Raw genomic sequence first — 12,147 nt, forward strand, 5'->3', positions numbered from 1 at the left:
CTGTAATTGCAAACAAAGGCTACTGTGCCAAATATTAACATGGGTTTTCTCGGGTGTTCAAATACTCATTTGCAGCTGTATCACACAAATAAATCGTTAAAGAAAAAAAAAATCATACACTGTGATTTCTGGATTTTACTCTCACAGTGGACATGCACATACGATGGAAATTTCAGACCCCTCCATGATTTCTAAGAGGGAGATTTAAGTGACAAAAGTGTTGGTGAGGAGGAGCCCATGTCAGCAGTATTTGGGCAAGAGTTTAGAGAATATAGACCATCTTTCAAATTAAAGGGGAAATCCACTGGTTTGCATTAACAATGTATCCAATAGGTCATGTTATATGGACTCTATCTTGACAATGTGATGTTCAATCCTCTCTCATTTCATTGTGTTTTCAGAATATTTGTATTGACAGTTATGAATTTCCAGGGTCACTGCCATTTTGGCGAGTCACATGACCTAGGTGGGCGTATGTGACGTGTTACGTGCCGTTCCGAACGCTCGATTACATGGGACACCATTACGCCTAGCACTGATTTCTCGGATCGATCCTCATCTGATGAAGAAAATAGTAGTATCGGTTGATTGGGAAGACGGAGGAATACCTCCATACAGAGTGGCGGAGCCTTGAGCTCGCTTGGCCGTCAGACTCTGCGTCATTCCACCAGAAAAACCATCCGAATATTTAACATTGTTTACAGCCAAGTGGTGGAGCTCGCTCGCATGGGAGTTGAGCTCACGGCTTCACCGCTTTGTTTACATATATACAAACTGGCACAGGAGCACAGGTTCAAATCTGTATGGAAGTATTCCTCCGTCTTCCCGATCAACTGAGTGGCGCAGAGCCGCTCACGGATGCGCATGGAAGTATTCCTCTGTCTTCCCAATCAACTGATATTGCGATTTCGTCATCAGATGAGGATAAATCAGAGAAATCAGCGCTGGGCGTAATGGTGTCCCATGTAATCCAGCGTTTGGAACGGCACAGTACACGTCACATATGCCCACGTAGGTCATGTGACTCACGAAAATGACAGCGCCCATGAAAATTCGGAATTGCCAATAAAAATCTTATCAAAACACTATTAAATAAGAGAGGATTTCACATCACATTGTCAAGATAGAGTACATATTACGTGACCTATTGGACACATTGTTAATGCAAACCACTGGATTTCCCCTTTAAAGCCTACGAACAACCCTTCCTTGATGACAGCCGCCAGGATGCCTGGGAAACATTTTACATGACTAATGTCTGCTTGTTCAGTGCCTCTGTACACGTCAAGCAGGAAGTATGCCCACTTGTTCATATCAGCTGTGACACGCTCCGCCGCGGCGATGCACATTAGTGCACTTAATCACGGTGTCCTTTGTCATTTTTCACTTTTACGAGTACGAGTGATAAATGGGGAGCAGGTTGGAATGGCGCGGCAAAAACATGATCCAATTTGCATTGGAGGCCTGACAGGTTGGCGGATACGGCGAGAAAGAAAGAGAGGTGGGAGTGTTCCGTCACTGGACGCGCTCCCATCTGCTCATTCTTGTCTTTCCGACCGCTGCGCCACACATGCGGCAGAGGCAGCCAGGAGTCAGCGGGGGCTTCAGGCATCATTAGACTGTCATCTCCTCCCTCGGTCGGAACCAAGGCCAAGCCATCGCAGTGGCGCTGCATCAATACGCGTGCGTGTTCAAGCTGCAGCTGCATGCCTTGATTGGAGTTCAACTGAGTGGCCTGCAGCCTCAAACGAATCAAAACAAAGAAAATCCATATTTAAATTTTAAAAAAAAAAAAAAAAAAAAACAAGGCCAATATTGGTGTTCCTCAGTCTAGGACAGAGTTCTGTAACTACAGTAATGATGGAACCGGAATTGGTACGCAAGTCAGAATGGGCAGTAGTGAATTTCTGATGCGGTGAGTTCAGTAAATATGAAGGCCTCAAATGAAAAACGCTGAGTGGCAACGGCGCATGCCACGTGACGGCGCATTCTTACGCCACTAGTTCCCTGCACACCGTTCGTAACCTCGAAACCACATCCCCGAATCGGTGATTGTGATGGCTTCGATTTCAATTTCCGACAGGGATAACTTTCGAAATCGGAAAAGGCTGACCAATGCCCCAGAAGAGATAATTGGTTGATTTACTAAGATCCAAAACAGAGAATGCTAAATTTAATATTTGCTCTGACAGATTTTGCACACCGTTGGTGGGTGTGTCGGACACGATTTACCAAGATTGCGACTTTTGTCCTAAATTGGGTGTTCACTCATTTGTAGTTGTGATGGTGGCCGCTACATTGAAAAGAACCCTAACCGTAATTTCCGGCCAATGAGGCGCGACTTTTTTCCACACGCTTTCAACCCTGCGGTTTATGCGGTGATGTGGCTAATTTGTACATTTTTGTCCGAACGGATGCAAGGGGGAACTCGAGTGAAAAAGGTAAGCATGAGACCGGTGGAATATATGTGCCGAGGTCCGGCCCGGTTAGTGCTCCGGTCGCGTGTTACTGCCGTGTCACAGTGATTTTTCGTGTCACAGGATGTTTTTTGTTTTATTTTTTAACCGGCCCTGTTATCGTGGCGGCGCTAGCGTTAGCATAAGCGCGGCGGCGTTAGCGTTAAACTCTGCGTACCGTCTTTGTAAATATCTTGTGTTTCAATGTGGGCACTCGCGGCTTCTACACAGCTGCGGCGTACGTATGTACCAAATGGTATTTCCTTTACAAATGTACTGGTTGAGGCTTATAACCGGGTGCGCTCTGTAGGCCGGCAATTACGGTTTTTGTTCTTTAGCTACCTCACTCTGATGATTGTCACCTTGGAACACTTGGGAGAGCGCCACAAGCGCAAAATGAAATTTTAAGTGGATAGTCTTTGAAGTGTGAGCATAAGAGATCAACAGATATTAGTGAGTTGTTAATACACGCTGTTTAAAGTCACAAAATGATCCACTGCGATTCATGTCATGTTTGTTAGCATGTACCCCTCCCACAAAAACGAACTCTGTGTCTCCAAGTTTCCCATTTGGTAGACACAATCCTGGTTAGTTATGATATCAGCTCCCACATTTATCTGCGAACAAAATCAAGGTTGCCCCCATTTTCTGCGCATACAAAGCTCGAGTAAATCAGGCCCAACGTGTTCCAACTTAGAGCTTCCGATATACTTCGCTAACCAGATACAAAAACAAAGGCCTAGCTCGGATTATTGTGCATGTTCTGCAGATCCGTATTATCTATCCAAACCAGGTGCCACCAAACGCGAGCTCTGGGGAGAGGTGTTTCACTCCAGAGCGCTGCATAGTTCAGTGACAATAAATAAACACTAATTATCATTCTTCCCTAAGGCTACTTCCCACAGCTGAATTGTGTAACACGAGCGTCGGCCACTCTGGGGGACAAGCTTCTCGCTATCGACTAACAAAACACGGCCATTGAGTTTCGCTTCAACGCAAAATTTAAATCAAAGGATCCTACACATTAAAGAGATTGTATTGTTTTGTGCACTAAATAAACAATGTAAATCTTGTTTTGGATGTCTTGTTGGTTCTTTCCCGAGGAGTGCAGGCTTATTGTCACACTTAACGCTGTGACTCCATACGAAACGGGTCATCTGTTCCTCTGACTTCACGGTGATTTCTCAGGGTCTTACAGCCACGGAGGAACAGAAAAAGTGAATCCAAAAGCCCGAGTCAAACACTTTCTTTTCACCTAGCAACAAGACAATAACATCATCATAAAAAAAAAAAAAAAAAAAAAAAAAAAAGCCTCTACTCTGACCAGACAATATTTGGAAAAACTGCTCGGTTTCTATTACCTCAATGCGTGCAAGGTTATTGCAGTTTTGTCGATCTCAAAAGTGGAACCGAGAATGGCATTCAAGATGCTTTTATTCTTAGACACCATCCAATTTGTTAGTATAGCATATTAATATTATTTGCTCTCACACACAAAAAAGTTATTTTTGCAAAGGGAGGTATTTTTGAGTCCGTCTACGAACGCTAAAAGTAATGGCGCTTACATGATCTGTTTGGAAAGGGGGAAAAAGGTAAACACGTCCGGAGGCCGAAATGTACAGCAAGGGACGAAACTTGACTCGCATAAATCATCTTTTGGCACTTTGTATGAATATTATCGCAAACCCGAGAGGACATATCTGAGGACATATTTGGGGAAAGAAGACTTTTGGAAAAATTGCATTTCTTTTGAGTAGAATTTAATGATGTGATCAATGCAAAAAGTCTCCAAAGCGCCTTGTGTATATATTTGGAGACCTGCACTTTGTCAACACAACGTTTTGTGTTCTATTGTGCAACCATTCGCCTTAGAAGATTATATGCAGCTGTGGCATGGGGCTCTTTTAAGAATTTTCCCACGATTAAGAGGCAAGGCTCCTTTCTACTTCCACGTGCTGATAAAACCACGTGCCATGCAAACCTATCCCAGATTTTTTCTTCTGATGTTACCTTTAACAGCTTTGAACGTGTGCATGCCAAGGTGTAGTTTTTTTCCCCCCATTTAGGAGTTTGGCAAAAAACAATCAGTGCAAACAATTTTGAAAAAAATCTACGATGCCTCCCACTGTTGGATGGTGTCATTTGAGAGACGGTGAAAAAATGATCTTGTTTAAAAATTGCTGAACTAACAGCAGCAAGCTCAGAGGAGAACAAAATGAACCCCTCGAATGTAAACGGGAAAGTGGAACGTTGACGTTTTAATCGTTCATATACAAATACAGGGCGGCACGGTTCTGAGGTCCGGGGTTCAATCCCAGCCCCGCCTGTGTGGAGTTTGCATGTTCTCCCCGTGCCTGCGTGGGTTTTCCCCGGGTGGGCACTCCGGTTTCCTCCCACATCCCAAAAACATGCAACATTAACTAGACACTCTAAATTGCCCCGAGGTGTGATTGTGAATGCAACTGTTTGTCTCTATGTGCCCTGCGATTGGCTGGCGAACAGTTCAGGGTGTACCCCCGCCTCCTGCCCGTTGACAACTGGGATAGGCTCCAGCGCTCCCCGCGACCCTCGTGAGGATAAGCGGCTAAGGAAACGGATGGATATACAAATACAGGAGTCGGTAGCCTATGAGAAGCCTATCTTCCAAAATGTATCCATGAGCAACTTGTTGGGAATTTGATGTCACATTTTGGCAAATTTACACGAAACCATCCCCACATGGGTTCTCTGTCCATGAATGGGCACCAAGGTTTGGGAGAAGATCTTCCACTTTCAAGCCTACACCAAAGCCAAACGCAAAGAATCGCGCAGATTAGCAATAGCCAAGTGTTAGCTTCCGATACGCAGCGCATACCAGAATTACTGGTGGTTTCTGGTACGTGAAGTACATGTTAGCTACACAAGGGAGTATTTCTGGGAGGCCAGAAACCAAACATAAAAGTGCCGTGTCAAAAGGTTTACCGGTGACATCGTGATGTGTGCATCACTGGAGAATTTGTCTTCCATTGTGGAGACATTTCAAGGGATCTTCCAAGGATATTGCTTCACAGTTTGCACTTTTTTTGTAAACACTCACTAATTAGTCACCCCCTTACTCTGCCTGTAGTAGTCATGTTAGCAAAAGTCGTACTCTGCCTTGGCCCGGCAGTCGAGGGGGAGGGCACGGTAGTCGCTCATTTCAGATTCATTTTAGCCAGGCTTGAAAACAGACTGTGAATTCTTCGGGACATCTGACGAAGGCATGTCGCGGGCAGCTGGGAGCTGTTTAAAACCGGAGGAAATACATAATATGTCTCCATTAGTGGTTTAAAAAAAAAACAGGGCAACAATTATGTCTCATTGTAGTATTTTGTACATACTGCGAAAATATGCAGTATTGTAGTGGAGATCCACCGATAGTTGCTTTCTTATTTGCGTAACTTAAGCGAGATCCAACCGATAGGAGTTGCTCTTATGACGGGAAGTTTTAGTATAGGCAGTGGAATTCCAGGTTTCTTCCTTTTCCTAATGCGCAGAGCAGAGGAAGGCTTGATGCACTCGGCACAACTTGACATAAACCAAAGCCGAAGCCCCATCTGATGACTTCAACAGATTTGGGGTCGCGCGTGAAGCCGGCTGGTAAGAGCCTGTCTACGCTGCTAATTAAGAGTGTTAAAAAGCAGATGTTTCAGCGCCATAAAAGTTTCTTTCTTTTTTTTTTTTTTGGGTTTGTGACATAATATTCTAATATGTAGCAGGCCCGTTTCTCGCAACAGCAGGATTCCTAAACGCGAACCCAGTAAAAGGTCCCGATCCACTCCGCTAAAATGTGTTTGTTACCTCTGTAGGTTTAGACTGAGATTCCCGGCGCAGGCTTTAATCTTGTTCTGGGCTTCGAGGTGGTTCATGCTGTCAGCGGAGATGCCGTTTATGGACAGGATGACGTCTCCCACGCTTATCTTGGCTCTGGCGGCTTTGCCTCCGTCAGTCAGCTGTTCGGCGAGGATACATGCAAGAGGCACAAGAAAACGAGTTCTTACTTGACATGAGTAAACGCCGCGTCGTCACTGAGGATGCGCTCGTTCGTTCGCCTGACGTCTTCGTGTTTACGTTCCACTTTGTGACTATGTAAACGCAAGTGTGAATGTTTGTCTGTCCAGCAGTGGTCCTCACGTTAGCAGCATTTCTATTTCCTTCACGTTAGAGCACAGGTGTCAAACTCGGGGCCCGGGGGGCCAGATCTGGCCCGCCACATGCTTTTACGTGGCCCGCGAAGCCAAATCTAGAGTGTGAATGTCCATGATCCTTGTAAAAATCTGTACCAAAATTTCAAATTGGCATATATCATGAATGATAAAGTTGAGATATTACAGGCATTTTTGTGTTACCAAATGCGAATAGTTGAAAAAAAAAAAAAAAAAACACACTACCCTTGATTTCTAATTCCAAAACTAGCTCATAAATTGATGATGTATATATGATGAGATGATATAAATATTTTTGTTTCAGTCATAACGGCCCTCTGAGGGAAAACCGGAACAACAACCGCGAGAGGGATCAAGGCGTTGGCCTTACAGTTCTGAGGTCTCAGGTTCAATCCCGGACCCGCCTGTGTAGAGTTTACATGTTCTCCCCGTGCCTCGGTGGGTTTTCTCCGGGCACTCCGCTTTCCTCCCACATCCAAAAAAAACACGGAACATTAATTGGACACTGAATGCGGTTGTTTGTCTCTATGTGCCCTCCGATTGGCTGGCAACCAGTTCAGATTGTACCCTGCCTCCTGCCCATTGACAGCTGGGATAGGCTCCAGCCTTGTGAGGATAAGCGGAAAAGAAAATTGATGGATAGATGGATGGGTTGAGGGATCAGAAGGATTTGCCCTGAAAATGACTTGTGAGTCCCAACTCAGAATGAGTAATATACTCTCGAGGTAAGAATTTCATCCAGAAATGTCAGCACACTTTAAAAATACACAATAATTGCTGCACACTGCAGACATATTTATTGGGTGACTCGAAGTAATGAGTTCTGTCTCAACTAGTGAGAATTAAGGACGGCATTGTCCCCCAAAAAAAGGTAAAGGACATCGCTCTCCCCCCAAAAAAAGTTTAGAATGGCGAGAAAGATAATACGGAAAAATCAAATAAAGTAAATAAGTATTAAATATTTTTTTAAACTGGTACACACGCAAACAAACACACGCCTTTGGCGCGGGCAGCGTGGGATCGATTCCCGCTCACTGATGGCGCCGACTGACTGACGACCAGTTCAAGGTGTAGTCCGCCTTTCGCCCGAAGCATAGCAGGTATAGGCTCCGGCTTTCCTTGTTACCCTTGTGAGGCTGAGCGGCTTGGAAAATGGATGGATGGATTTTTTTTTTTTTTTTTTTTAAAGTGACCGCAGACTCATCACAAGTCTTCCAATGGAAACAATGTTGTTTATTGCGTTTGTGGTCTTTTTTTTAACATCTGAATGACAGATTTACGGATCAAGTGTAATTTTAAAAGGATAATTGAGATTTTTTTTTTTAAGAGCATTGACATTTTCCCCTGTTGTTTTCCCCCAATTAGCACCGATTAAGCCCCATTTCCCCATTAAGTCTATTTACGAACAAATTTAAACCTTTTCTCCCTCCGCGTTCCGTCTCACCCCGCGTAACTATTTCCACTGGTGTAAAATGAGACGACAATGGGGGCAAAAAGAATGCGCCATTGTGTTTTCACTTCACAATAGCCGAAATACGGGAAAATGAGCCGGGAGGAATGAGGAAGCGACGACGATGTAGGCCAAAACCTGCAAGGACACTGACTCATTTCTTTGGGATCACTCGGTAGCGTCCAACGGTCACCGGGAGGATTATGTAAGACTCTGAAAACCCATGACGCAGCCGCCATGAGTGTTGGTCGTTGTGAGGCGTTAAGTGGTCACAAAGCCGGGGCGCACAATGCCTCACCTGACTCAGTGGCCATTCTCTCTTACCAGATTTTAGGATGTCTGCCTTGACTCACTTATTCCTAATAAAAGAGTTCTTTGCTCGATAGTCAACCGTGCACAATCGCCTCCGCCGCCTCCTACTAGAACGGGAAACCCAACGGTTAAGAGGCACAGAGCGAGCCGCTGAAAGATTTCTGAATGCACTGACATTTGGACGCCTGCTGGATTCTTTTGTCTGAACAGCGTTTGCGTGTTTGTGGCTTGTAAACCTAATGGGGAGTGACAAAGAATTCTCCCCTTGTAGGGAACCGAGCAAAAACAATATTTAGAGCTATATAAGGTAAATCTACAGGAAAACCATTTGCAGGCATGAATGGGGGAAAACTGCTGTAATGCATTCAGAATGTGAAGCGTTTTATACGCGGTTAGCCGTGTTTAATGTCCACGTTGCAGCGAACTCGGTCTTGCCGGCCTCTTACACTCGGTCTTCCTCGCAAAGGCTGTTATTGGCGAGTGAAATATGTAATACATTTGAAAGAAAAGGAGCAGATTTTTGAACTGCAAATGTGGCCGTTCTGTTCCAAGTCTTTTTATGGGAGGAGGACAGTTTCTTAATGTGGTTTTGATTGATATCAATTGATTCAAACTCTTCCAGTTAAAACAGGGACAGGAGCAATGAAACTGAGCTGAGATTTCAAGCTGTGAAAAGTTCGGATTTGGCCTTAAAGTGGCTTCAAAATCTTTTTGGGTTATTTAGATCCCTACTGCAGGACTAAAGAATACCGGGGGAGCATCCAGAACACCTGTGCTTCTTGTTAGTACAGTATTAGGATTTGCATTCATTGGCTTGTGTTCTTCTAACGTCAATCCCCAAATGCTCATCACGACAGATTCTCACTCTCGAAACACTTTAGCGTGAATTCCAATTCAATTCTTGCAGGGAAAAGTCTAAGAAAAATCCCACCTAACTTTTGGGGGACTTTGAATCACAGATTTCAGCATTTCACACACGACCTCAGTCAAGTAAAGTCACCACCATCGGAACAAACTGAGTAAAAATGATCACGAGGAAAATTTCAGGCAGAGATTTTGCTTCATCTTTTTTTGCAATTGAATTATTCATGTTAATACTTTCAGCACAAACAGACTCCCACACAAATCTGAGCAAAACCCCTTTTTTTTTTGGCTTTCAACAGCTCGAGTTAAGACAACAAGTGTCTCGGTTACGAGCAGCGCGGAATCAACTAGTTCGCCCTGTGACGTAGCTAAGTCGGTCTTCACTGTTACAGTTTTTTACTACGCCACCGATGTCGGAACAGAACTCCGACCCCGTTCCCACTTTAATGCCTTGCAGCTACAGTACTTAAAGGTTGAATTCCAGTGTGACGGTCTGAGCGCTCCCCCGTGCTGAAAAGTCTCCTTGTGATGAGCGTTACTAACAGGGGAACTCCGGGTACGTAGCAGACGCTTACTGGGTCTCATAGTTCCGCTTCTTCTACATAGAGGTAGCTAAAATACGTCATATCCTAACCCTAAACATAAAACAAAAGTTGATAAAAAGACAAACATATATGTACGTTCGCTGTGTTCGTCTTTCTAATGCGTCCATAGCGAACATGAACACTCGGCGACAAGTTGTCAAAGGGCACATGTTGAAGCATGCGTGGGTGGGGATGTTTCAGACTGGCCAGACGTTTCCAAAAGCATCGAGAGCGCTCAGACCGTCAAACCGGCTCAACCGGCTGTTGAGAGCGGCAACGTAACGAGATTTCTCCAAAATGCTTCGTCTGGTCGGAATGCTCACTTCAGCCAGAGTAAAACGCAGCGAGAACTTTTTGGATTTTGTTACACTGCCCTTACTTTGGCCACAACATTTTTGTTACTTTGGCCAAACGTTTTCAAACGGCTCTCCAAGTGTTGAACGGGATCGCAGCCATCGCGAGTCGCTCGCAGCTGCGGTCCGCTCCACACCGCCGACGACTCCAGACTTGAATTGAACAATAGCGCGCAGTGCACGTTTGATATACGCATGCCCTTTAAATTATGCGGCTGAGCAAAATAAAGACTACTCAATTAATACCTACATAGTACTTTGATGTCTTCATATTTTCTCAATTGTATGATATATATATATATATATAAAATGGATGGCAGTTTCTGCACAAGATCCCAGTAAAAAAAAAATAAATGAAATAAATCTTTAGTGGAGCGCAAATAAACCCAGACAGATTAACAGCCTTCCACCGAGTCCTTAATCCATCTTCTCTGTTTACTTAGAAATGCTCGAGAATGACCTACACACAATAAATTACTCGTGAGACCGAGACCCCAGTAAAAGTGTTTTTTTTTTTTTTTTTTTTTTGCTTTCAACATTCAAGACGTGGATCTGCTCTGTGGAATACAATTCTGCCAGAGCGAAATTCTTCACTCGATGAGCGCAGCATTTTTAAAACTGGGGACTCGCGGGGACGACTTTGCGCAACACAAAAACCGACGCATGAAAGTATTTCCTTTCAAAGAGGGCACGGGCACCGGACGACAGCGCGCACATCATCATCATTTGGAATGTTCCTAATCTTCCCCCGCTGGGGCGCTTCCTGCCTCCCGCCAGTATAAGTGCGGCGTCGAGGAAGAGGGCCGCGGTCGTCTCGCAAAGAAGAAGTCGTGTAACGGGAAGTGTTTTGCGATAGAGATGCGTACGACGTCAAGTCGACAAAGATTGATGGCCTTATATGGAAGAAGACTCGCGCCTGACGTGATGTCATGACGAGGGGCGTCGAAGCTGGATGACTCGCGGCAAAAGCTGCAAATTAACATACTTCTGTGTATTTTTAGATAAAGTTGAGCAGTGGGTATTAAGAACAACCTGACTAGTGACAATTAAATTATCTTGTGATTGTGCCAGAATTGAAAAATTAAACATTTTATTGACGTACTGGAGCAGAATAAACAACTTAATATAAGTGACTCAACAGTTGCATTTTGCACACGTATCAATCTCTTTCCTTCATGTGATACATTTTTTTTATTGAATATAAAGGATTTTGTCATGTCATGCAAACTACCAACTAGTGTGAAATAAGTGGTTAAATGATAAATAAATGTTATTGTCTTCAAAACTCTTCTTTTTTCTCATGCTTTTTAGAATATATCCACTTTTTGATCACATTACTTGGACTGTATGTGGTTTTAATTCTTTTTTTTAAATATTTTGTTTGTCGTTTGTTATTGTTTTTATGCCGTTTTAAATGTTTTATCTCTGTTTTCAAATGCCTTTAATCATGTAAAGCACATTGAGTTACCTCGTGTAGGAAATGTCCGATACAAATAAATTTGCTTTGCTTCAACGTTTGCTCATTCACATTCTATTTTGATAATCATATTGAACATTGTGCATCTGTCCCTATTCATCTCCACTGTGACATTATGGAGTCCTTTCAGAATTTCAAAATATATTAATTTTAACAGGAGACAGTCGGCTGAATCATTTTCCAAAATGGAGGCCCAACATGTGTTCATTAAGGGCTAACCCGCTCGCCAAAAAATTGTCCGGTCTGTCAGAAAATTGCACATATTTTTTTTTCCATTTTTTGTGTACATTGTCTACTTTCAGTTGATTTTTTTTTTTTTTTTTTTTTTTAAGTGTGGCAGCTTGACCAATATGAGTTTATAACAGCAGAACATTTTCTTAGCACAATGAATATGAAATTCAATGGAGAATCCTACTCATAGTGATGCAGACTCGCACATGGAGTGACGTTCCGATAAGTATATGCTG

At 43.6% G+C, this 12,147-nt stretch overlaps 1 protein-coding gene across 1 annotated transcript in view; it reads right to left on the minus strand.

The window, feature by feature from the left end:
* pdlim5b (PDZ and LIM domain 5b) overlaps window positions 1-12,147 on the minus strand; it is a 52,899-nt gene that overhangs the window by 24,417 nt on the left and 16,335 nt on the right. Inside the window, exon 3 of the mRNA XM_061801003.1 lies at window positions 6,276-6,427. Within this exon, the coding sequence (XP_061656987.1) occupies window positions 6,276-6,427 (152 nt within the window). The remainder of the gene's footprint in view (window positions 1-6,275; window positions 6,428-12,147) is intronic.

This window comes from Syngnathoides biaculeatus, chromosome 17 (genome assembly GCF_019802595.1).
Source record: "Syngnathoides biaculeatus isolate LvHL_M chromosome 17, ASM1980259v1, whole genome shotgun sequence".
NCBI classification, from domain to species: Eukaryota; Metazoa; Chordata; class Actinopteri; order Syngnathiformes; family Syngnathidae; genus Syngnathoides; species Syngnathoides biaculeatus.